A 25,948-nucleotide genomic window follows, 5' to 3' on the forward strand; every position below is an offset into this window, starting at 1 on the left:
TCAAAGGAATGTTGTGGTTAGATTGTCAGGAACAGACCACATGATTTTCTACAGGCGGTGAGAATCACTATGTAGCATTTTTGAAAATCTGGATTCCCAAATGATTGTGATCCCTCGGGGTTGAATTTTCATGTGGGTGGGTATTTAATTGAATTGAGCGGACTAACTGGCTTGTGGTGGTAAACATGAGGTGGGGCTGATTAATTTGAAATTATCTACTTGAGTGTTGCTCGGTGTTGTTTTGGGGTTCTATGTTAATCCAGATTTGAAGGTTACTTCAACATGTAGCAAGTTGTGGAGAACTCAAGTTGCCTGTTAAGGGAAATCTTTAGACCACGTCTCCATTTCCCCCTTGCAATTTTGAAATTGTGGAACAAATTCAAGAGAGGATGTTAGCATTGAAACCCCAGCTGTACAATTTGTTTAAAACTCACAGGAAGGGCCAATTTACTTCCTGTCTGAAAGGGAAATGCTGGCTTCCTTAACTTCCTTCTTGGCTAACTCTGGTTAACTTGGAATATGGGTGGGAACAAGCTGGTCGGTCATGCCCCCCCGCTGCTCCCCCCCACCCCCCCACCTTTCAGTGCTGCACAACACTTCATGCATACTAGGCAAGTGTTCTATCCTGAACATTCAGGATGTTCTACATTCAGGCTGTGCTACTACTGGTCTCACCTGGTTACCAAAGCCATAAGAAACAGATACCATCAAGTTTATGTTTAGTTTTGTGTTCTCCTTTGCCTCTGGTGTACTTTGTTGTTGTTGGGGGCAGGGGGAATTCTGGACTAAGGTTGTTTTTGCAGTTCAGAAATCTTTCCCATCCCTCAGACATTATTTTGCATTGAGCCTTATTTATGTACACTCCCTCTGCATTCTCTGAGATTTGAAAATAGACTTGTAAGGAAGAAACTGAAACCATTTGACACTGAAAGGTAGATTGTAAAGAGAATTAAACTGGACAGAGGGAGTGGATGACAAAAGTTTCTTATTTTTAAATCGAGCCAAGCAAGCATTCCAAGTGGGGCCAGTTGGCATTCCTGCTATTTTAGTCCAGGCTTCTCCTTCCTACTGACGGTCAATTGTATTAACTGTTTGATGTGAATTTGAACTGTGCTCTGGGGAGGAGGGGGAGAGGAGGGGGGAAAGTCATGGAAACAGCTGGTGTCTTTATCAAACCCTTTCAGTTATTCTTTGTGAAGATTATTCTGGAGCAAGGGGTGGCCCAGGAACTGGACCTGAAGAGTGGAGTGGCACCGGCTGCCCAGACACTTGATGCCCTGTGGATGTTGGCTAGTTGAAATGTACCCTAACTTTATGAGACACATTCTTTTCTCCCCTCCCTCTGCCTTCCATGTGCTCCGATGGCTTGTTTTTGTTTTTGTTTTTGTTTTTTTTGAAATGAAGTCTCAAGTAGTCCTGGCTAACTTTGAACTTTTGAATTCATTCTGTCTCCATCTCCCAAGGGCTGGGGTTATGGATGAGAGCCACCACTCCTGACCTCTTCCCTCTCATTCTATGGCTTTGGAGCATCACGTGGGAAGAGAGATGCCAAAACTGATTCATCCTCCTAAAGCCCTGGGCCTTCTTTAACGTCCCTTTGGTTGAGTTTCCTAAATAACGTTGGAAAGAGCCAGAGATACAGTTAGACTCAGGATCTCTGGTGGAGTTAAGTTAAACTGTAATTGGTTGACAGTACTAGTCTCCTTTCCTGGCTCATACTCTAGGGTGATGGATGACATTTCTAGTCAACGCTCCTTTTATGTCTCACCTGTTTAGTTTGAAGCAGACCTACCTGCCAGACACCTTTTCAGAGCAGCAGCAGCGTGCATGGGGGTGGATTTAGTGTGTATGTGTGTGTGTGTGTGTGGGGGGGGTCTTTTACAGCCATTTTCGTTTTATTTCAGAAAACTTCCTTAATTTTATTAAAAAAAACAACAACACTTTGTATGCCAATCTCATTGTGTACCAGCAACTCTCACTGAGCTATGAGCAAGAAAACATTAAGAATGCTGATATTTCTAACTAAATTTTCAAAATTTGAACATTCTTGAGAAAAAGAGAATTAGTTAAATTTGGGGCTAGGTAAAAGACTGGAAAATCGTTTGTGTACTTCAGTGACATGATTTGTAAGGTGTAGGTCCTAGGTTTCTATCAACTTAGAAGAGCTGTTGTATATATTCTTGCCCTACTTATCCAACTTCTTTTGCCAGGTCCATTGAAGGACTATAATGCTTCTAAATTGTGCTGCAGAGATCAAGATAGAGCCAGATATTCAGGATTTAGCTGATGATGTTTCCAGTGTGTGTGTGTGTGTGTGTGTGTGTGTGTGTGTGTGGCTAGGAGGAAGGAGACAAACGATGAGAAAGATGGCATTTATAGTTCTTGCTTAGAACTCTTCTGAGCACTACTTATGCACTGTGAATGCAGTTGGGGCAAAGGGTGCTGCTACTTCTTTGGATCTCAGGAATCTCTGGTTGATGGAGTTTGACCTGTGTCTAAAGTTTTCCTTCTAGGGAAGCTAACTTCCAATGGACTGTGCAAAGTATTAGAAAAACATAGTTTGGTCCATTCTCAGAGTCGGCCAGTGCTGCTTTTTTCTAACGAGGTTGCAGGAAAAAACTAAGGTTGCCTGTCAGCCTCTTTGCTGCCTGAGCCACAGTGCAATTCCTAGTAGCCCTCCTCCTGTTCTCTTGGGAAGTCAGGAACTTTGCCCTCAGAACTTGATAAACTGCCTTTCTGTAGGGTGGAGTCTGCTGCCTTTGTTTGTTCTCGGCGGGGCTGGCTTTAGGAATCAGTTCCACATGTAGGCAAGTTTGAAGAGTTTAAAAGCAGTGGAAATGGGTGACATGTTCTACTGTTGGTGATCATCTTGGTGGCACTTTCTTGGGGGAGTGGGGTGCCACTTGTAGCTGTGCTGACTGGAATAGCAGCTTTAGCTTTTAAATCCCTATTTCAGTGTCTTAAGGTGAAAAAATTTGCCAAGCACAATATTAAAAATCTCTTCCACCCCTCCCCCAGCCCCTCAGACTCTTACTTAGGTTTGTGCATATAGTATCTTTGTGCTGATTCTTAGAGGCCTGAGCTTTGTCCTATGTAGTGTTGGCTTCAGGCTGAGAGGAGGGTTGTTTTCCTGAACACGATAAGGAACTGAGCAGGGCAAAGTAGGAGCTCTAACTGGTGATTGGTAGACAGGATGCCCTGGAATGTGGTTGGCCTGCAGCCCAGAATCCAGCACTTTGTATTTGTTTGTTTCTGGGAGACTGTGGTCTGGTGCTACTGTGACAGGAAGTGAGAAAGCTGGGAGTGGGGGAACAGAGAGGGGTGATGTCTTTGTGGCTCTCCTGTGAAATCTCTTTGTCCCTGGAGAGCAGCTCTGCTGCAGAGCCCTACTGAGAAGAGAGCAGCCTTTGTGTGTCTAATGGGTCTCAGAGCATCTAGCTACTCTGAGGGATTAGAGGGTGTGAGATCTGACTGTGGCCTTTTACATCTCAGCACTTGAGTTATATAAATGGCCTTGATCTCTTAGCGTTGAAGAGCTTACTGAGTTTTGTGTATGCTATGCTTATTTATGGATCTGGGATTTAATTAAGAATGGAATTCTAGGAGGGCATGGATGATGTTAGATAATGTTGATGTACTATGTAGGTTGCAGAAGTTGTTAGGGGTTTGAAGGGGACAAAGAAACTGGTAATCCTGGAGCCTTTCTGTGTGGCACCTTGCTACCCACAGCAGTACCCACCCTGCCTATTTGATCTCAGCATCCCCTACTGCAGGTGGCCAGTGTTCCCCCAACCGGGCATAGCTGGTAGTTCCCTGGGATTGAAGTAGTGTACCCATGACAGTTTGTCCTCCTCCTGCTGCCCCTTTTCTTTCTTGTTTTGTTTTTCCTACTCTTCATTCCAGCTGTGAAGTAGGCATCTTTTATCACTGTTGATTGGGTGGCTGAGTCCTCAACTTCTTGCTAAGCTGGCTAGCTCCGAGCACACACACACAGACCCGCCTTTGATTGCCCAGGAGGACAGCTGCCCTAGAGGCAGATTGCTAACATACCGCTAGAACAATCCCTTCCCTCTGTTCTCATGCTGCCAGCACAGTCTTCTCTGCTTCTAGTTCCTTCTAGAAGGATATCCATCAACGATATTTTGATGAGCTTTTCTTATTTGAGGTGGCGTAAGGGTGACTGTTTTTGCTAAGTTTCTAGATGAGGCTTGCCAATCAAAGTAGGTGATTGGTACAAAGAAGTACCTGATTTGTGTCCGTTACTTTTTTGATTTGAGTACTTGTTCCTTATAAAAAGAAACTTAGTCAGATGCTGGGAGCTGGTGGTTCATGCTTGAGGACCACAGGTAGGCAGATCTCTTTGAGTTCAAGGACAGAAAGACTACAAGGAGAGACTCCTGTCTCTAAATACAAAAACAAAACAACAAAAAGGAAACTTATAAAATACGAGCCCCACAACTGAGGAATGTGTTGCCTTGTAAAGGGAAGGTAAGACCCAAAGGTCTCTCTGGGTGGATCCACTACTCCTTGCCCATGTCTAAGCTACTTCTTTCCTCAAACGTCAAACGTGTGTGTGTGTGTGTGTGTGTGTGTGTGTGTGTGTGAGAGAGAGAGAGAGAGAGAGAGAGAGAGAGAGAAGCTAGTAGCTCACTCTGTAGCCTAGACTAGCTTGAAATTCTCTTGTTTCAGCCTACCTTGTATTTTTTGTATTTGGATTACAGGTATGTAATACTATCATATCCTGCTCAAAAAATAACAATAAAATCCCTTGTTTTAACTTTTGTGTACTTAGGATGACTCATAACCACCGGAAGCATAGAAAGTTCCTACACCTCCTGTGTGGGGAGAAGTAGTAAGGCCTTGAGTAGGGCTACTTACCAGCAGTGCTACTTAGGACTGTATCCACTTATTAGAGCAGAGGACTGTAAGTAGACTTACCCACTGTGGGCAAAGAACCACTGGAGCCCACCCAGGTTTTCAGAGAATATGGCCATCACACGGGTACTAGCTCGACCACCTTACAGACAGGTTGGTACTGGATCAGAAGGTACTGAGAAGATTCTGCTGAGAATCTCTATGGGGAGATTGTAGTACACTGTGCTCTAGGGCTGGGTTTTATCTTTCATTCAGATGGGAAAGCATTTCATCCTGTTACTGTTGATAGAGTTAAAGTGTCGTGCTTCCTGTCACTGCTTTCTTCATAGATGCACCGTTGTTCATAAAGACAAATGTTTCCGAAACCTCGCAGAAGGGGTATCTATTGATAGTATCATCAAGGCTTTGAAAAATGAGGGACTTTGTGCATATGGCTCAGGTACATGATTCCACCTTTTCCAAGTTATTTTCAAATGATGAGCAAGAGATGAGGAATGACATAGAGAGGAAGTAAAAGGGTTGGTGAGAAGCTGTGTTTTAACAACAAAGAATGTGGTTCATGTCAGTTGAATGACTTCTCCTAAACCCAAAGCTTGAGCTTTTCTTCTAGGCCTGGGGGGAATATAATAAATCACAGCAAATTTTAGAATTTTCCTTCCCTTCCCTTTTAAAAAAATTTTTTAAATTAGATATTTTCTTCATTTACATTTCAAATGTTATCCCCCAAAGCCCCCCATAAACCTCCCCCCTCCCCCGTTCCTTCACTTTTAATAAGAGTTACACAGTATCATCAAATTCTGTTAGATTTTTCTCACTTTACTGTCCTCCCTTTTCAGGAAGGAGAAAGGCATTTGGCCTTTCCCCTTCCTGGAGTCTGACACCTCCCCCACCCCTCCCTTTTATCTTAGGTTCCTTATCGGCTTCTCTCAAGCCCTGCTTTTTCCTTATAAGGCTAGGCAAGGTCCCTTTGCTTATGTTGCAGAGGGATCTAGATGAGTAGCTGTCTCGGTGTCTGTTGAAAAAAATTCAGTATCTGTCCCAGTGGAGGGCCTTGGAGAGAGGCACCTGGCTAATGGGGGAGGAGAGGGAGGTGGCCTGGCCTGAGAGATCAGAAGGACTTGTTAGACCAGTCCTGTGTATGTGTCATACAGCTCCAAAGAGAAGCAGGTTTTGTTTCTTTCCATGCTCTCTCAGTCTTGGGTTCCTTGATAGAGTCACACCTTTCTTTTGCTTCAAAGCCAGCCCAACTTTAGCCAGTGTTAATATGCTAGGATTTGTGGGGTTCCAAGGATATGTAGGGGGGGGGGGGAGAGCAAAAATAATGTTCTATGTTGTTTCTGAACTTAGGCCTTGACGAAGTGATTCCCCCACCCATCTTCCTTTTGTGATGATATCTTTCAGTATGTAGTTTCCTCAAACTCCTATCCTAGACTCCAGTGATCTTCCTGCCTGTGGACCAGTTTTTGTTGTGGCACAAGACCTCTTAGCTTTGTACCCCTGAACTGTATTCCTCAGTATCCACATACTTTTCTGAAATTACAAATTTACAGTTGGAGCTACAAATTCATCTTGTATGGTGGCCATCATCTGTAGTTTTAGCATTCTGAAAGCTTCTCAGCTTTGTGAGGATGACTTCAAGAGTTTGAAGACAGTTTGGACTATTTAGGGTTACAGGCCAGCTTAGACTGCAGAGTGGAGACCCTGACTCAAACAAGCAATGAAAAAGAAAACAAACATTAAATTCTGCCGTGGATGTAATACACACCCATAGTTCCATCAGTAGGTAGCTGAGATGAGGAGCAATGCTGAATTCTGGGCTAGCTTAGTCGATATCACTAAGTCAAGCTCACCTCTCAGCTTGGCTACATACTACCTGGAGCTGAGTCAAGCCAGGATGGCCAACTTATGGCCTAAGTATTTGTGCTCTTCAGATGACCCTGACCCAGAAACCTTTGTGGCCCTGGTTACTGAAAACCTGGTCATCTCTCAGGACCAAGGAACGTTTTAATGCAGCACAGGTCCATTGCTCTAGCACATAGCTCCTAGAAAGCTCAGAAGAGCTGCTACCATACCAGTCAGGGGAAGATGGAATCAAATTCCTGGTGGGTGGTTTGTTTTTGGGGAGGGGAGAACAGGATCACACAGCATAACCCAGGCTATCATGGAGCTTATGTAGCCCAGGCTGGACTCGCAAGGATCTCCCTGCCTTAACCTCCTCAGTACTTAGATTGCTAACCCAATTGGGTGTAAGCTACCCCAGAGGCACAAGAGAAACTTTTTATGTTATTTTTTCCTTTCACTTCTTTTCTCTTTTTAAAATAGGGTTTGCTTTCTCTGTGTGGCCCTAATTGGCCTGGAACTCTCTTTCTCTACCAGGCTGACCTCAAACTCACATCTATCTGCCTCTGCCTCATGAGTGCTGGCAATAAAGGCGCGTGTGGCACTGCCCTCTGGCTCTTTTTATTTATGTGTATGTATACACATGTGTAGGTGTCCTAGGAAGCCAGGAGAAGGATTAGATCCCTTGGAACTAGTGTTATAAGCAGTTTTGAGCTACTTGACTTAGGATGTCAGGAACTGAGCTTAGGTCCTATGGAAAAACAATAAGCCTTCGTAACTGTTGTACCATCTCTCTAGTTCCACATGTTTAAGTTTAAAAAAACAAAACAAAACTTTTGTTGTTTAAGTTCTGTTCCTTTGCCACTGGAGTCAGTTATATTACTTTCCCCAGAGGAAGATGATAGGACCAGAGGTCCCATTAACTGCCTGAGTGAGCCTTAGGGTGGACACAGTAAGGCATGATTGGTCAGCCTTTTCAGTAAATTGGAGCCTCGGGGAAATGCAGAAACTGCAAAGACTAGGCTATTACAAGAGTGTAAGTTTTGTTATTCTGTACTTGAAATGAAATTGTGAAATAAGCAGAGTCCCCTTAGATTAATAATATTTTTATTAATTGTTAATAATATAGTATATTACTATTATTGTTGTTATACTATGCTGTCTAGGCTGATCTAGAACTTGCTTAAGCAACAGGCACATACTGCATGCTCTTTTGTCTTTGAATCTTTTCTTTGGTTTGTATGGCAGAGGACCAGACCTAGGGCCTTATGACTGTACTCAGCACTATATTACTGAGTTAATATCCCCAGCCCTTGAAATTGCTTTTGTGAGGTGGTCTTCTTGGCATTGAACTCCTTTTTGTGATTCTTAGGCTCCACTTAGACTTATTTTCCAGGGGTTAGTATGCTTATGAATCTAAACAGAGAAGTGAGGATTACTATAGTTAGTTTCAATTAATTAAGGTAGAATTTTCATGGGATGGGTTGGGAGCTGGAACTTTTTAATTTGTTAATTAATTAATTAATTAATTAATTTAGTGGATATGAGTGCTCTGTCTTCACACACACCAGAAGAGGGCATCAGACCCCATAACAGATGGTTGTGAGCCACCGTGTGGTTGCTGGGAATTGAACTCAAGACTTCCAAAGAGCAGTCAGTGCTCTTAACTGCTGGGGCTTCTTTCCAGCCCTGGTAGCTGGAACTTATGGAGGCTTAGAAAAACTTTTCTCAGAATATATTTTGAGATTTAGAAACAGAATGGTAACTTTCTGTGTGTGTGTACTTGAACAGGAACGTTGAATGGTGAGTTTTGGACACATTGTTTTTTCTGGCTGAAAGTTATATCACAGTACTGTATGTTACCAGTTGGTAATCAGTAAGAAGCTTGGTGATTAAAAAAAAAAATTTATATCCTCAGAAGACACGGAAATGGAATTTGCTTTAAGGGAGAACATACATTTTTTGCCATTAGTTTTTATTTATAATGTTTTAACAGGAAGAAAGGAGAAGACTTTGGGACTGGTTATAGAAGATTGTAATCTCTTCCCCAGAGCCTGAAGGTCAAAGCTTAGATAGATCTTTGCCTTGGGGGAAATTGGGGTTTCTTCTAGCAAAGGTGTTCAAGTACTCACCCAAGTCTGGCCAAATATGGGTGTATCTACATGAGCTTCATGGAAATGTGTGAGTCTGTTATTTGTAGTCATTAAATGAAGCTTTGGATGGATGGTAATGGAAGGTAAAACTTACAGGGTTACAGTTCCTCCCAGGTTTTGTAGATATTTTTTGACAGAACCAGTGATTGGATTTTAGATATTTTGAAGTCAGGGGTTTCATTTAATCTTTGCCATTAAGAAAAGTAAATTCCAGTGAAAGAGCGTGTGGTTTCCCCTCAGACAGACTACTTTCTTGTGTTCAAATGTAGTAATTACTACAGTTACATTGTCAATGGCTTCCCATATGTCTTGGCTTTCTCTAAGTACTTCATGTGGACTGTTTCACTTAGCTCTCATAACTACTCATGTATTTTTTTTATTTTTACATTTTACAGAGAAGAAAACTGAGGTACCTTGCCCAGGGTTGTGTAAATATTGGATCTGAAAAGCCCATATTCTAGTATGAAGATGAAGGTGATGATTGGTGCAGGTCTTATTACTTTGTAGCCTAGGTTAGCTTCTATTTATACCAGTTCTCCGGCCACAGTATCCTAAGTGCTGTTGTGTATGCAAGTCTTTTTATTCCCAGCCCAAATTAGATTTCTTTAACAAATGTTTTTATTACACTTATTTGTTTGTGTGTGTGTATGTTTGGAACATGAGTACTGCTACTCCTGTGAGAGGTCAGAGGACAACTTGCAGGAGCAGGTTTCTCCTTCTACCACGTGGTCCCAGGACTCCAGCTCAGGTCAGCAGTAGCATGATATCTTACCCCAGGAACCATCCATCTCACCAGCCCCCAAGTAGATTTCTGTAGCCAGTTTACAGTAAAACAAACCATTTTAGGCTTGTGCTGTTATTTGGTGACTGGTTTTATTGCCCTGCTATTTGATTGGCACTATGTGAATCTTTTGGTCCTTTTAGACAGTTGATTTAATTTAATATACCTTGAAGTTCTGACAAAAGAGACTGACTTTATCATTGCTCAAATGAATAAGCTGTAGACCTGGAAGGTCTTTCTATTATGGGTAGGATCAATCCATCTGTTAAAGACTTATGGCTTGTTAAAAAGTAAACACAGCTATTCTCAGAAAATATAATCTTAGAATAATAAGGTTAAACACCCCTTAATGATCCTTTTTTGATAAAAATGTCTTTTTGACAATAGTAAGTGGTGAACTTGGAAAGGTATTAGACAAGACTTAGAGGAATTTTTTAATGCTGGCCAAAGTCAGTCAGTGATTTGCAAATTGGTTTGCAGCACCCTCTTTTTATGATATGTGGCAGGAAGAGGAGACTTCATCAAGTTATAAGACTGCTTTCTGCTATAGCTTGTCATATGCTTTCCTTTTTTCTGTTTTTGCACGCTGTAGACATAGACATTTCCCCCTCCCTCTTTTCCTATAAAGGTTAGGAAGGAAGAGAGCTCTCAAAGGTTATAGGCCAAAGGGCCTTGGACCATTCTCCTTCTTTCTTTCTTGCTAGGTAGCTCCGGGCTGGCTTGAACCTGTGGTTCTCTTGCTTCAACCTCACAAGCACAGGGGTTACAGACATTTGCCAGTGTGCCCTGCTTAGACATATATTTGGACAGCATGGCATAGAAGAGAGTACAGGCTTGAGAAATATTTGAGATCTAGGTTTAAGTTCTAAATTTTCTATGAACTGTAGGAACTTGGTTAATTTTTTTCACCTATGAGTCTGATTTAACATTTGCAGTAAAACTTAACTTCTTTATGGTTTCTGTGATTGCTAGGGCAATAAATGAAAGCCATTCCAGCGTTGGTAATTTTTTCATGTTCTCTTTGTCTAACAAACTTGTAAGGCCCTGAGAAAGAAATAAGAATTAATGTAACAGATTTGTACTAGTACAGTGACTGACAGGCACTAGAGAAACACGCCTGTTCCAGAAACACTGGTTTAGTTGGGACCTTCTAGTACATAGAGCTGGAGTAGAGAAACCAGCTCATCTACTCTGTAGAATTCAACTGTGTTCTAGATCCGATTAATTTCATCTACTACTTCACAAAATATTTTGGGGCTGAGACATTACCATGAAGTAATGTAATTGGAAGATTGAATCTAACTCTTGAAACAACTTAATACCTCACCTTGTAGAACACACTTTATCTCATTCAGTCTTCACGGCAGCCCAGACTTAGAATGGCCTGTTGCTATTGACATCACACAGATGAGAATAACCAGAACATAAGCCAGGACTGGAACCAGCCTTGTGAATTATATCCTGACTCACACAGCCACTGCTTCTCCCTTTTAAACAGAAAAGCTATCCATGCATAAAGACATAGGAGTGTGACCGCTTTTTCTACTTAACTGTATTGTCCTCTTAGAGTCAGCTTTAAAGCCAGGATGATGGAGAAGTCCAGACTGTGCTTTGTGACATAGGTCCCTCAGTATTTTCCCTAACTTTCCTTTTAACTCCCTGTATCAAATTAAAGTTGTGGGGGCAAAAAGTGACCATTTATGGCATGATGACAAACACTGTCATCTGTGGCAGGGAGTGTTGTTTCTCTGTGCCCCATAGTAGTGGTCGCCTGGGCTTTTATTAGCAAGAAGATTACAGGGTGGAGGCTGCCACAGTGGTAACTGCAGTACAGGCCCTGTTTAAAATCAGTAACTGGAGGAGTCTCTCTTGAGCTGGGTTCTCTTGATGTGGAAGGTTCATAGGTCATTGTACATAGCAGATGAAGGCAAGTGTTTAAAATGAAGAAATAGGGATAAAAAGGAAACAATTAGAACAAGCCAGGAGTGGTGATAAATTCTTATACTCCAGTACTTGAGAAGTAAAGACAGGAGAATCAGGAATTTATGGTCAGCTTAAGCTTTATAGTGAGTTTGAGGCCAGCCTGGGAGACTGTCACAGACAAACAAAAACACACAAAAAAACAACGTATTAAAGAAAGACCTTTGAGTGGCCGTTTGGAATGTGGGGTAGGAGTATGAGAAAGAGGCACTGGGATATTGGGCGTTGGGCTGAATGAGAACAGTGGTTGATAAATGATTGTGGGAGCCTAGGGCTGGGTAGGACACATTTAGGGACAGTCAGCGTGTTCTTGGACTTAGTGACTGAACTGATTCAGTTTACTGGGCACTTGTCTATCAGTTCCTTCTGGGTACTCTTGCTGAATGCTGGATACATTTAAGGCAAACAGGCCCTAGCTTTTGTGTTTGGTGGGGCTCTGGGAAGCGTGGGAAAGGGAGTCTAAGCAGAAGGCCCAGCCTAGGCTAGTCCCCACATGTCTTCCCCCCATGACTATTGCATTGGTTTCTCAATGTCTTTGTGGGCATGCTGGGACTGGGCTTTGAGGTTTCTGCCTTAAGGGTGGGAAGGAGGGGGAAGGGCATTCCAACAACAAATTTCACCCCCAAATCAGTTGCCTATAACAGAGGATATGTTGGGTTTTATCTACATTGTAACCTGGTCTGGTTCTGCATGGATTTTACAAGTAGAGGAACTGCAGGTGACAGTGCAATCTGAGCTTTAATTAATCTCACATCCAAAGCCTAGATATCTGAACACAGCAAAGTCTAAAGGGTATCTGTTTCATTAAGCAACTCCAAATTGTAACTTAAATAACCCCCTTTCATTTCTAATACCTCCCATTACCCTCTTACATGTATGCAGTGGGTGTAGTTTATTTTCTTCCCATTCTTATTTTTCCTTCAAATATTTCTGCAGCTCTCTCCTTCCTGCTTGCTGCTTGCTGAGGTGGCTGGGATGCTTCCATGGTTTATCTGAGTCTAGACTGGGCTATTCTCTGTGCTAAACCAATCAATTACGGGCCTTCTCTTAACAGGTGTGTATGGAATATATATTTGTTAAGAATTGAAAATTATTTTAGGTACTTTCTTTTTCTTAGGTGTTTGGTGAGAAGTAAAGGGAATAGGAGAGAGAAAAAATTTCCTCCTAGTTTGCCATTCAGCAGTATACATTTTATCTGTCTGTCTGTCTGTCTATCTATCTAACTGTTTTTGAGACAGGATTTCTCTATATAGTTCTGGCTGTCCTAGAACTTGCTCTGTAGAGTAGGCTGGCCTTGAGCTCTAGCAATTTATCTGCCATCTGCCTCCCAAGTGCTGAGATTAAAGCTATGAGCTACCACACCTGGCCACAAAAACTTGAGACAAGATCTTGTTAAGTTGCCCAGGCTGGCCACAAACTTATGTAGGCCAGCCACAGAAGTTGTGATCTTGCACCTTCTGAGAAGGTGGGATTACAGGGCTGCGCCACAGGTGGCTTGAGGCAAAGCCTTTTTATACAGTGTCTGTGGTTCTGTCACTGTTGTTTCTATTAGCATGTTTTGTCCTCTGTCATATAGTATAATTTAGTGAGATAGAAAGACCTCTTCATACGTGTATGAGGTTCTTTTGTCTTTATTTATTTATGTATTTATTTATTGACTTTTAAGACAGGGTTTCTTTCTGTATGTAGCCCTGGCTATCCTGGAACTCTCTCTGTATGTAGACCAGGCTGGCCTCGGACTCACAGAGCTCCGCTTGGCTCTGCCTCCCAAGTATTAACATTAAAGGCGTGCACCTCCACCGCTCAGCTTATATCTCCATTTTTTTTTTAAAGATTTATTTATTTTATGTATATGAGTACACTGTAGCTGTCTTCAGACACATCAGAAGAAGGCATCAGATCTCATTACGGATGGTTGTGAGCCACCATGTGGTTGCTGGGATTTGAACTGGGGACCTTCAGAAGAGCAGTCACTGCTGTTAACTGCTGAGCCATCTCTCCAGCATCCTATATCTCCATTTCTTAACTGACATTTTAATTTAGTATAATTCATCACTACAGCTGCATTTATAGTGTTCAGTTTTGGGAGAGGTTAAATAAAATTTGTGTTGTTCCATTATATCTAGAAGTAGCTTGTCCCTTTACCAGGAAGTTAAAACTTTTATCAAGCAGATGCCTGCAAATATTTCCAGAGAAAAACAATCTAATTTTAATCCCATGCTATGGTCTCCCTGTCCTGTCAGCAGTGTAGAGACTTTGGTCAAGCTGCCACCCTTCTCTCAATGGGAGTTCATAGCTGAGTATTGAAGAGGGTAATAGGCAAGGGGCCCTCTTGAAGCAGACACTGGTGATGGGCTCCCAAGCTTGGTTGGTGGTGGCTTGCTTTCTGCACTGCAGTAAAACCACAGAGGACATCTTTGGCGCTGGGGATTAACAATTCTTCTGTCTTCTCTGACCTGTGATCTTTTCTCTTCTCTCTTCTCCGCCCCCCTCCCTAGTGTGAAGTGAGGGGACCTACTCCCTCCTTTCTACTCCCTCTGTGGTCCACCTTACTTTTTATCCTGCCCTGCGGCGGCTCCTCCCCTTACCTTCATGGACGACTCAGAGGTGGAGTCGACCGCCAGCATCTTGGCCTCTGTGAAAGAACAAGAGGCCCAGTTTGAGAAGCTGACCCGGGCGCTGGAAGAGGAGCGGCGCCATGTCTCGGCGCAACTGGAACGCGTCCGGGTCTCACCACAAGATGCCAACTCACTCATGGCCAATGGCACCCTCACCCGTCGGCATCAGGTAACCCTCTCTCCTTTAAACCTGCAGGTAGGACATTGGCATGGTCACAACTGAGGCCTATATATCCTTAATGGGATGCTACTGGCCCTGGGCTGTCCAGTGCTTATACTTCACGATGAATTGTTCCAGGGATATTATAAATGCTGATTAAGAAATAAGGGATTTGTTACTGATCTGAGTTGAGTGGACTTTAGAAACCCTTTGTGACTTCCTGTTTTGCTAGAGTGGGTTTTCTGGACAGGAATGCAGTTCTAGTTATTTCTAGTTATGCTACTGTACTTTGGAGCTACACACAGAGTCACTTCTGTTTTCTTTGAAATATCTTTTTTCTCAGGGTCAAAAATTAGGAAAGTATATCTACTTAGCGGTTGGGGAAGTTGGGCATCTTGAGCTCCTAGCTCCAGTTCAGTCTCAACTAGAGAACAGTCTGTTCTCAGAAAGTGTTACAGTATTCATAATTGTATATTCCTTTCCCATATGTCCTTGTGTGCTTATTGTTGGGTGTATAAATCATGTTTTGGAAGAAGGAGTCATTGTTACTTTTGCTGGTTAGAGCTGGGGGAGGGGGAATATCATGCTATTATTTAACTCAGATAACCACAGGAGCCAGTAGTGGTCTCTGCGTTGGATGGCTTCGATGTGGCTTGGGAGGACAGGTGTTAGAAATGAGAAGTATTTGTGTTCCTGTGGTTTACGTCTGGCTTTACTGTGATGTAATCTGAGGTTTTACCAGTGAGTGTTCACACGCACAGGCTGGGTGGGTACTGCATTAGTGAACTGACTATAGAGCTCTGAGTGGAATTAGAACAATGCTTACACTCAGTTCTTTTAACTGATTATTTATTTGTTTTTATCTGTTTGCTTGCTTGCTTGTTTGTTTGTGCAAGGGATTGACCCTAGAGCCCTGAACATGCTAGGCAAATGCTTTACCATAGAGCTACGTCCTAGACTCTTTATTTACTTACTTATTTATGAGGAGCTGGGGATGGAATCCTGGGTCTTGTGCATGCCACTAAACAACATTTCTAGACCTTTGGGTCTGTGAAGACTAGGTATTGGTGTATAGCTCAGGTTGACCTCAACCTTGTGATTCCCCAGTGCTAGGGTTACAATCGTGCCCAGTTGCTTGCTTAATCCTTAAATTAGTAGATATCATTTGAAATAATCAGGACCATGAAATAAACAACAGACCATGTTGGCAGTGTTCAGGGAATTTTTCAGGAACTTGAGTGTAGAGAGATAGGGATGAGATACACTGAAGGAAAGTGGGGGTGCTCAGACTTTAGGTGGTGGGGAATCCCAGGATTTAGTGGTTTATCTTGTTCTTCTATGTTTAACCTCTGCTCTGCAATGAAGCCACACCCTTCCTGCTTCCTGAAAGCAGTGTTTAGCTTCCTCCCCTGCAGCAGCATTACCCTGTGTGTAAAGGGGGAATGGGTGGAGGAAGAAGATCCCAAGGTTATTTGATCTAACTGTATTCTATTGGGAGAGGAGCAAGACATGTGCTTTATATATACAGTCTCATTAGGTTATGTCTTGGTGCTTAAGATAGAACAATTTAAGAACGTTTAAGAATGTGTTCTGTGGCTGTAACTTGATAAAGATGTTGAAGACTTTCTGAGGGGCGTTGCTGAGTACTTCATATTTGGAAATGGCGAATTAACTCTCTTCTTTCAAGAGCTTCCTGGAATGGGAGTTTACCCTGGTACCACAGCTTGAAGATTCCTAGAACAATAATAAAAGGAAGCTTTTTGTGGACAATCCCTCCCCCTCATTATAGCTTTCCTAACTTACATTCTTAAAGCTTTGCAAAAGGTTTTCTGTAGGGAGCTTACCTGAGTCTGTGTTACTAAGGAAATGGTCTTTGAATGCCTCTAATGTGCCAAGTACTGTTCAGGATGTTAGGGATGTTAGTAGCCTTGAAATTACTGAACCTCAAACCCTGTGTACTCATGGAACTTACATTCTCATGCTCCAGAAATCCCACCTGCCAGAATTCTAGGCCTGTAGAGGAAAGTGGTATCTAAGATTAAGGAGTGTTACCATTCTTATGTGAGTACTGACAGAAGGATTTCAATCCACAAATACCTTCTCAAAAGCCCTTTCGTTTTTGAAAGAAAGTTGTTGTCTTAGACAGAACAAAGGTCAGCCAGAAAATGAATTGTTCTGTGGGCTCTGTTTCAGAACGGCCGGTTTGTGGGCGATGCTGACCTTGAGAGACAGAAATTTTCAGATTTGAAACTCAACGGACCCCAGGTAATTGTTGTGACTCAAGGTCTAGATGGCTTCATTTACATCTTTTTACCTCTCCAGTCTTTATGATCATATTGGTATGCTGGAGTGCCCATCATTCCAAATTACAGTTTTGCTGATTTTTTTTTTTAATCATTGGCTTTTCTCATGGTATTCCTATCTCATTTAATCCTCCAAAAACTGCAGTTGTTTCGAGGGAGAGCATAATTTTGCATTGTAGAAAAGCTTACCTAAAATCTAACTGAGAAGATGAATGAATCTGATGAATAACAAAATCTTTTTTTTTTTTAAACATTCTTTTTTTTTTTTTGGTTTTTCGAGACAGGGTTTTCTCTGTGTAGCCCTGGCTTTCCTGGAACTCACTTTGTAGATCAGGCTGGCCTCGAACCCAGAAATCCACCTGCCTCTGCTTCCCGAGTGCTGGGATTAAAGGTGTGCACCTCCACGCCCGGCTAACAAAATCTTTGATGGGTCTGATGGGGCAAGTCTAATCTTAGTCTCTTGGGAGGCTGTGGCAGGAGGATCAAAAGTTTCAAGGCCTACCTGGGAAATTACTGGAACCTTATCCCAAAGTAAAAGTAGGAAGAGGGTTCTAAATTTTTTCAGTGGTAGGCGGAGTGCTTGCCTAGCTACCCAAAACAAAGCAAAAAACTGATATTTTTATTATTTTTTAAAATCTTTTCTTTATTGAGTAAGCTGTTCTTTTTGAAGTATTGCTCCAATGTAAATGTAACAATTAACACAGTTAATATCCAAGTCGGTGACCAGAAGGGGAGGTAAATCTGCTGTCTCAGTCACTGCGATGTCAGCATGATTCTAGTTACCTTCTTAAATTTATGTTTGTTAGGTAGCTAATACTAGGAAGTTTTATTTACTATCTTTTTACATATGGTCCTGGCTGGCCTGGAATTTGCTGTGTATATTAGGGTAGCCTTGCATTTACAGGTCTGCATGCATTTGCCTCTTGAGTGCTGGAATTAAAGGTGTACACTACCATACACTGCCTTTTTGTACAAGTATTAAAGATGACAACCATTTTTTATTAAAACCTTCTGAGGACAATGGAGATGCATGAAGGCCTCCTGTCTCTAGAGGCACCTATGTTTCTTACTAGGATAGATTGTTACTACATAAGTTCAGTTGTATTTTGTATTTTCACTCTTTTCTCTCTCAGGATCACAACCACCTTCTGTATAGCACTATCCCCAGGATGCAGGAGCCAGGACAAATTGTGGAAACCTACACCGAGGAGGACCCTGAAGGAGCCATGTCTGTTGTTTCTGTGGAGACCACAGATGATGGGACCACCAGACGCACGGAGACCACAGTAAGCTGAGATTTTCATGTCTTAGAATGATAGGTCCTCTGTGGTATTTTAGTAGAGAAGCTAACGAATTAAGTGAGCCAAAGCCACTGACTGCCAGAAAGAAAGTGATGCCTGGGGAAACAGACAAGGTAAAAGAAGTTCAGGAAGTGGGAAGAGGAGGAGTATGACAGTTACAGTAGCTTCTGGAGAGGATGTTAGTGATTGGGCAGTTTTTTCCGTTGAGGGCTTCTGTAGGATGGAGAAGAAATATAGATGACACACACTTCTGTATAAAGACCTAGAGGGTAGGGTTTCTATCTTAGAGTACTGTGGAATTTAAACTTAGATTCTTTATTTCCTCAATAGTTGGTTTTCCTTTTCTTATTCCTTAACTGAAGGTCAAAAAAGTTGTGAAGACAATGACAACTCGGACAGTACAGCCTGTCCCCATGGGGCCAGACGGGCTGCCTGTGGATGCCTCAGCAGTCTCCAATAACTATATCCAGACCTTGGGCCGTGATTTCCGCAAGAATGGCAATGGGGGCCCTGGTCCCTATGTGGGGCAAGCAGGCACTGCCACTCTTCCTAGGAACTTCCACTATCCTCCAGATGGGTATGGCCGACACTATGAAGATGGTTATCCAGGTGGCAGTGACAACTACGGCAGTCTGTCTCGGGTGACCCGAATTGAGGAGCGGTATAGGCCCAGCATGGAAGGCTACCGGGCACCCAGTAGACAAGATGTCTATGGGCCCCAGCCCCAGGTTCGAGTAGGTGGGAGCAGTGTGGACCTGCATCGTTTTCATCCTGAGCCTTATGGGCTAGAGGATGACCAGCGCAGCATGGGCTATGATGACCTCGATTACGGCATGATGTCTGATTATGGTACTGCCCGTCGGACAGGAACACCCTCTGACCCTCGACGACGCCTCAGGTGGGCAGGAGTAGGGGAAGAGGTAGCTTTAGGGACTCCCAGAGGTCACTAAGCACCTGTCTGTTCTGAGGGTTCTTCCTCCTAGAGCTGATCTTTGCTGGCTGAAGATGTCATGATGACTGTTTGGATGAGTAGTTGCCATGGAAGAAGATTTTACAATGGGATTGGTCCTCCCTCCCTTTCTTTCTTCCTTCCCTTTCTTTATTCTTGTTATTGTTGAGACAGGGTATCACTATTTAGCTCTGGCTGGTAGGCCTTTTATAAAGGACCCATTTTAGGCTTTGTGTGCTGTTCATTAGTATCTTTGTCATGTCTCTTGTTGGGATTTCATATTTTTAAAAGGTTATTTTAAAAACTCTTACTTCTGGGTGTGCACAAAAAACATGTTTGGTCTTGGGCTGCAAACATTACTTTAAAATCAGGGTCTATATTTTCCAAGTTAAGAAATAAAGGAAGGCTTATAGTTATCTTGATAGTGAGGGTGCCCTGGCAGCTGTTGTCAATCTTTGTAAGTAGGTTCATGACCTTCCAAAGCAAAGGTCTTGGCACTTTCCAAATGTATATTAGCTAGTATTGGCTAACCATAAACTGAATTAGTCTGGGACAGGAGTAGAGGCCCTATTATCTAAGCCTGAGTCACTGACACTCTTCAGATGGCGTGGTTAGCAAATTCAACTCCCATGTGACTCACCTTTTATTCCTAAAGGGGCACCAGATCTTAGCTGGTGTAAGCTAGCTAGGGTAGATAGATAGCAGCTATCATTAGAACAGTCTGCCCTAGGAGTGGGGCTGAAGTCTGCTTGCTCTGACTTCCTCATTAGCCAAGAGAGATTAGACACAGGTGGGTGTGGATGACCAGACCGTTCCCTGCTGTCCTTTGAAGTGCCAGTCACATAGAGAGGGTTTGGGGCTTGGTTCTTGGGTTTATTCCAGGGTGACATTGAGTTTGGAATCCTGCTTGACTAGCAAGATTCTTGACTAGAAGAATTCTGCTTCCTGTTTCAGCCTTCAAGAATAGTGCAAGGTCAAACTTTCATAGCAAGGCAGTGATTAGTGGCAAAAGCACTGAACTTGAAAACCCTGGTTCTAGTTGTGCCTCTGCCATTATCTATATAGCCTCAAGCAAGTTATTTGGTCATTTGTGCAGTTTTGTTATTTGTGAAAGAATCTTGATCTACTGCCTATGAAAGAAGGAAGTATAAAGATAGATTTCCTTGAGTGACTGAAACAAAATCTGGCAGTGGCAATTATTTTTATAGTTGCTTTTCTTAAACAAAAGTAAAATATGCTCAGCATACAGCCTAAAACACCATTCTCTCATGGACAGTTTGGTGTCTCCTTGGGGTTTTCTTGAAAACATGTATCCTGTTTTCTCATTAAAAGGAAATATTTTTTCATATAGTGTTTAGCAATCTGCTTTTAAAACAACTTACTTTATTTTGTTTAAATGACATTTTAAATTTAAAGGTGCTTTTACTATCAACCCCCTGCCTCCCTTGGTTTTTCAAGACCAGGGCTGTCCTGGAGCTTTCTCTGTAGACCAGGCTGGCCTTGAACTCATAGAGATTTGCCTTGCCTCTGTCTCCCAAGTACTGAGATTAAAGGCATGTGCCACCACTGCCGAGTCTATTTATTTTTTAATGAAATGATTCTTTCTACTGAGTTTTTTATTGTTTAATGATCAGTGTTGATACCTGCTAGGTAGGCTAATTTTCAATGCTTGGTGATTGTGGGAGTGGTTTTATGGAACAAGCAACAGTCTTATTTGGAGAGTCTATCCCAGTGGGAGCCCCGGGAGGTGGGGGTGAGATGAGCTCACAGATAATAGGGTTCTTCCTTTGTACTTATAAATAACAGTGTGACAGGCTCACCCTCTAGTGGGTATTGATGGTACTGAAACAGGAAAAGTTGCTTCTCATTTGACATCTTTCAGTTTCTTCTTCTGATCCAAGAGCTGGGTCATTCCAATATATGTTGGTGTATAGGTGCCATTTTGGCAGACATAGAAGTATAGAAGTTGAAGGATGGAACTCTTCTTGGAACATACCTGTCTGACTGAATAGCATGTGAGGTCCTGGGATGAACTGTGACAACTAGTGTTCAAGTGTATACCTCAGTAGTACTAAAGCTAACTCCTCAACAATATAGCCAGAAATCCTCTATTTTTCTTGATCGGTGCCTCTTCAATTTCCAAAGTAGGGCGAGCTTAGTTTTGTTCTGCCAGCTTTTTACTGTGTGCAGATTCCTTGTTTGTTCTCTTTGTGATTAACCTTTCCAAATACTTGTCTTTCTCAATCAGCAAACTTCACAGGTTACTTTTATTTGTTTATTTATTTATTTATTCATTCATTCATTTATTGGTTTTTCGAGACAGGGTTTCTCTGTGTAGCCCTGGCTATCCTGAAACTCACTTTGTAGCCCAGGCTGGCCTCGAACTCAGAAATCCGCCTGCCTCTGCCTCCCAAGTGCTGGGATTAAAGGCGTGCGCCACCACACCCGGCCACAGGTTACTTTTAAGTTATTAAAATTGGACCCAGGGAGAGGGTTCAGTTGGTGAAATGCTTTTTGCACAACATGAGGACCAGAATTTGAGGTCCAGGACCTACATAACAAGCTAAGCTCTGTGGTGGCAGAGATAAGAGGATCCTTGGGCCTTGCAGGACAGTCAGACTAGCTTATCAGCAAGCTTCAGATTTGGGAAGAAACTCTGTCTCAAATAATAATAATAATAATGTCAAGGGACATTGAGAATACTTGCACTTGCTCACAAAATTATTAAAAATTGACATACAGAGGAGATACATGATCTCTGTAGAGCTATGAGCCTACCTTGAAGATGATTGGTAATCGGAATGTCTATGAAGCCAGATTTAACTGCTTGGTTCTTTGTTCTTTCAAAATTGCAGGAGCTATGAAGACATGATTGGTGAAGAGGTGCCGCCTGATCAGTACTATTGGGCTCCTTTAGCTCAGCATGAGCGGGGAAGTTTAGCAAGCTTGGATAGTTTGCGCAAGGGAATGCCCCCACCTTCAAACTGGAGACAACCTGAGCTGCCAGAGGTGATTGCCATGTTAGGCTTCCGCTTGGATGCTGTTAAGTCCAATGCAGCTGCATACCTGCAGCACTTATGCTACCGCAATGACAAGGTGAAGACTGACGTGCGGAAGCTCAAGGGTATCCCGATATTGGTAGGATTGTTAGACCATCCCAAAAAGGAAGTGCACCTCGGGGCCTGTGGAGCTCTCAAGAATATCTCTTTTGGACGTGACCAAGATAACAAGATTGCCATAAAAAACTGTGATGGTGTTCCTGCTCTGGTCCGATTGCTCCGGAAGGCTCGTGATATGGACCTGACTGAAGTGATTACTGGTGAGTGCCAGGTTAGAGGTCACTGTCAATCTATAGACAGGTATGGATCTAGAAATTTCTAGACGATTACCTTTTAATTAATTTATTGAATAATGAATTCTTTTTGAGTCAGGGTCTCACTATGTAGCTCTGGCTGGCCTAGAACTCACTATGTTGAGCAGGTTGGACTTGAAGTAATCTACCTGCTTCGGCTTCCCAAGTTTTGTGATAAAAAGCATGCACTACCATGCCTGGCCAATCCATTATCTTTTGATTATAGGTTCCGAGGTAGTGAGTAGCCTTGGGTCAAATCTGCTTTACAGATTTGATTGGATGACACATAACACACACAGTAATCTCCAACACATTGTGCATACCTGCATGTTTTCTCATTTTTTTTTTTTTTTTGAGATAAAGTCTTTCTCTATGTAGGCAAGTTCTAGAACTCACTATGTAGATTAGGCTGTCCTCTCACAGAGATCCACTTGCCTCTGCCTCCTGAGTTCTAGGATTAATGAGTGGGCCATCGTTTCTGGCGCAGTCTGTTATTTTTGACCAACTGTAGTAGTAGAGAAAGTTGTTTTCCAAAGACAGAAGCTGGAGAGCAATTGCCATTTATCCACAACCTTATAATCTGTTTTGCCTTTCTTGACTCAAGCTGCCTGTTTCATTTAGAAATTTGAGTTTATGGCCATTTATTTGGAATAATTTTCCAGATTATACAAGGTGATCCATTTTGTGGGGGGTATAATCACCATTCCAGAAAGAAAAAGAAATACTGGTTCTTAATTGGCAGGATATTCTTGCCCCAAGAGGACATCTCCATTGCTGCAGTTGCTTTTGGCTGTCGTAACTTGAGGTTAGGTAGAGCATGTTCTTGGCATCCAATGAGTAAAGGCTAGGGATACTTATTTTCTGGCAAGCATCCAACAATAGACAGGACAACTTCCCACAGCAAAGAATTATGTGGTCCAAAGTGACTGTTGCTGAGCTAAAGAAACTGGTGTAGATTGTTTTGTAAAGCTATTTGTGCCTATATTAAACTACACTATAAAATATATATTACCATGGGTCAGAAGCCTGACTAACACTACATGGAGTCATAGACTCTGTAATGGGTAAATCTGTGGTCATTGAAGAAGAAGGAATAGAATAGGGCTGCCTCTGATATTCTGCAGACATACTGTTTTGGGTGCTAAAGAGCTCTCTGATGAATTGTCCCTGTCAGGAACCCTGTGGAATCTCTCATCCCATGATTCAATCAAAATGGAGATTGTGGACCATGCGCTACATGCCTTGACAGATGAAGTTATCATTCCACATTCTGGTTGGGAGAGAGAACCTAATGAAGACTGTAAGCCACGGCATATTGAATGGGAGTCAGTGCTTACCAACACTGCTGGCTGCCTTCGGTAAGTGGGGGTTTTCAAGACTATAAAGATTCAATTTTTGCTGGAGTTGGTAGTGCTGGCCTATAAACCTGTCAGACCCTGTCTCAAAAAGGGATGTGGTTTGGCTGCAGATACAATGGAACTCGTTGCTAAAGTGCTTCCCTAGGTGCAGTCTTCAGTCCCATACATATATGCATGCACCCCAGTTGGACACTTTTCTTTTTTTTTTAATTAGAAGTTGAGTTTCTGTTTGTTTGCTTGCTTGCTTCTTTTATTTATGATTATTTTGTGGTACTGGGGATCAAATTCAAGACATTGCATGTTCTAGGCAACCTTTACTCTACCTTGTGTGTACTTGACCTCAGCCTACCTGCCTTTGCTTCTTTCTTGTGTGTACCATGTTTATCAGCTTGTGTGTTTATTCCCTCTTCCTGTTCACTTTTTATTCCTCTTTGATTTTGTTAATCTAGTTAGGTAAATGCCTGTTTAGAACCTCCCACATACAAGCTTCTTACCTAGTTGTGGATTTTTGTGTGTCTTAGTTCCTGTCATGGTTATCTGTATTTCAAATTAGACACCTTTGTCATTGTCTATATTTATTTGTACTGCTACATAACAAATGACTTCTGGCTAGATTTCTGCCACTTAGCCTGAAAGAGGGTGTCAGATCCTCTGGAGCTACAACCCTTGTGTGGGTGCTGAGGGTTGAACCCAAGTCCTTAGAAGAGCATCCAGTGCTAGTGCTCTTGACACTGCCTGCCTGTTCCAGTTCCTGGTATGCATGTGTCTTAGTCAGGGTTTCTATTCCTGCACAAACATCATGACCAAGAAGCAAGTTGGGGAGGAAAGGGTTTATTTGGCTTACACTTCCATACTGCTGTTCATCACCAAAGGAAGTCAGGACTGGAACTCAAGCAGGTCAGAAAGCAGGAGCTGATGCAGAGCCCATGGAGGGATGTTCTTTACTGGCTTGCCTCCCCTGGCTTGCTCAGCCTACTCTCTTATAGAACCCAAGACTACCAGCCCAGGGATGGCACCACCCACAAGGGGCCTTTCCCCCTTGATCACTAATTGAGAAAATGCCTTACAGCTAGATCTCATGGAGGCATTTCCTCAACTGAAGCTCCTTTCTCTGTGATAACTCCAGCTGTGTCAAGTTGACACAAAAATAGCCAGTACAATTGACCCCTTGTCAACTTGACACACAAACACATCACTAGTAAGCCTCAACCTTTACATTCTTATTCATCCCCAAGATCTAAATAACTTTAAAAGTCCCACAGTCTTTACATATTCCTAAAATTTCAATCTCTTTAAAATATAAAATCCAAAGTCTTTTTACAATTAAAAGTCTCTTAACTGTGGGCTCCACTAAAACAGTTTCTTCCTTCAAGAGGGAAAATATCAGGGCACAGTCACAATCAAAGCAAAAATCAATCTCCAACCGTCCAACGTCTGGGATCCAACTCACGATCTTCTGGGCTCCTCCAAGGGCTTGGGTCACTTCTCCAGCCATGCCCTTTGTAGCACACACGTCGTCCTCTGGGCTCCAGATGCCTGTACTCCACTGCTGCTGCTGCTCTTGGTGGTCATCTCGTGGTACTGGCATCTCCAAAACACTGTGTGACCCCTTCAGTCCTGGGCCTTCAATTACAACTGGGGCTGCACCTTCACCAATGGCCTTCCATGGCCTCTCACAGTGCCGAGCCTGAGCTGCTGTGTGACCCCTTCATGCCTTCAAAACCAGTACCATCTGGGTGACCCTTACACATTACCAAGTCCCACTGCAGAAGGAGTACAACCTTGCCTATCTCTGGAACACAGCCTCTTTGTGCTTTCAGAAAACACTTCCCAGAAGATGTCACCTCAACGATGCTGGTCTCTTCTTAATCACCGCTAATTTCTTAGCTCTAGCTAACCAGCATCAATAGTCCCAGTAATGCAAAGTTTTTGCTTTAGTAGTTCTGGTATCTTGTTAATCACAGCTGATTCTTCAGCCCCAGCTAACCAGAACTACAAAATCTTCACAATAAAAACAGCAATGGCCCTGAAGAGAGTCTTTAATTTTCCCTCTGAAATTTCACAAACCAGGCCTCCATCATCTTCACTGTTCTCAGCATTATCTTCCAAGCTCCTACACAACATCTGACAGAGCTCTTAACAACGAATGGATCTTCAAGCCCAAAGTTCCAAAGTCCTTCCACAGTCCTCCCCAAAACATGGTCAGGTTGTCACAGGAATACCCCACTCTGCTGGTACCAATTTGTCTTAGTCAGGGTTTCTATTCCTGCACAAACATC

At 42.6% G+C, this 25,948-nt stretch overlaps 1 protein-coding gene across 11 annotated transcripts in view; it reads left to right on the forward strand.

Annotated features, from left to right (window-relative positions):
* Ctnnd1 (catenin delta 1) overlaps positions 1-25,948 on the forward strand; it is a 51,396-nt gene that overhangs the window by 11,509 nt on the left and 13,939 nt on the right. For 9 of the 11 annotated variants that reach the window (XM_085834722.1, XM_085834724.1, XM_085834726.1 and 6 more), the window contains exons 2-7: positions 14,127-14,415; positions 16,600-16,671; positions 17,843-17,995; positions 18,373-18,908; positions 21,815-22,278; positions 23,486-23,669. In XM_085834722.1, coding sequence (XP_085690848.1) covers positions 14,221-14,415; positions 16,600-16,671; positions 17,843-17,995; positions 18,373-18,908; positions 21,815-22,278; positions 23,486-23,669 — 1,604 coding nt within the window. In that variant the 5' untranslated portion in view covers positions 14,127-14,220. Of the gene's footprint in view, positions 1-12,564; positions 12,683-14,126; positions 14,416-16,599; positions 16,672-17,842; positions 17,996-18,372; positions 18,909-21,814; positions 22,279-23,485; positions 23,670-25,948 lie in introns of all 11 variants that reach the window. The other 2 variants (XM_085834723.1, XM_085834732.1) reach the window with 2 other exon arrangements.

Source organism: Mus caroli, unplaced genomic scaffold, assembly GCF_978045245.1.
Source record: "Mus caroli unplaced genomic scaffold, Mus_caroli_1 scaffold_2, whole genome shotgun sequence".
NCBI lineage: Eukaryota > Metazoa > Chordata > Mammalia > Rodentia > Muridae > Mus > Mus caroli.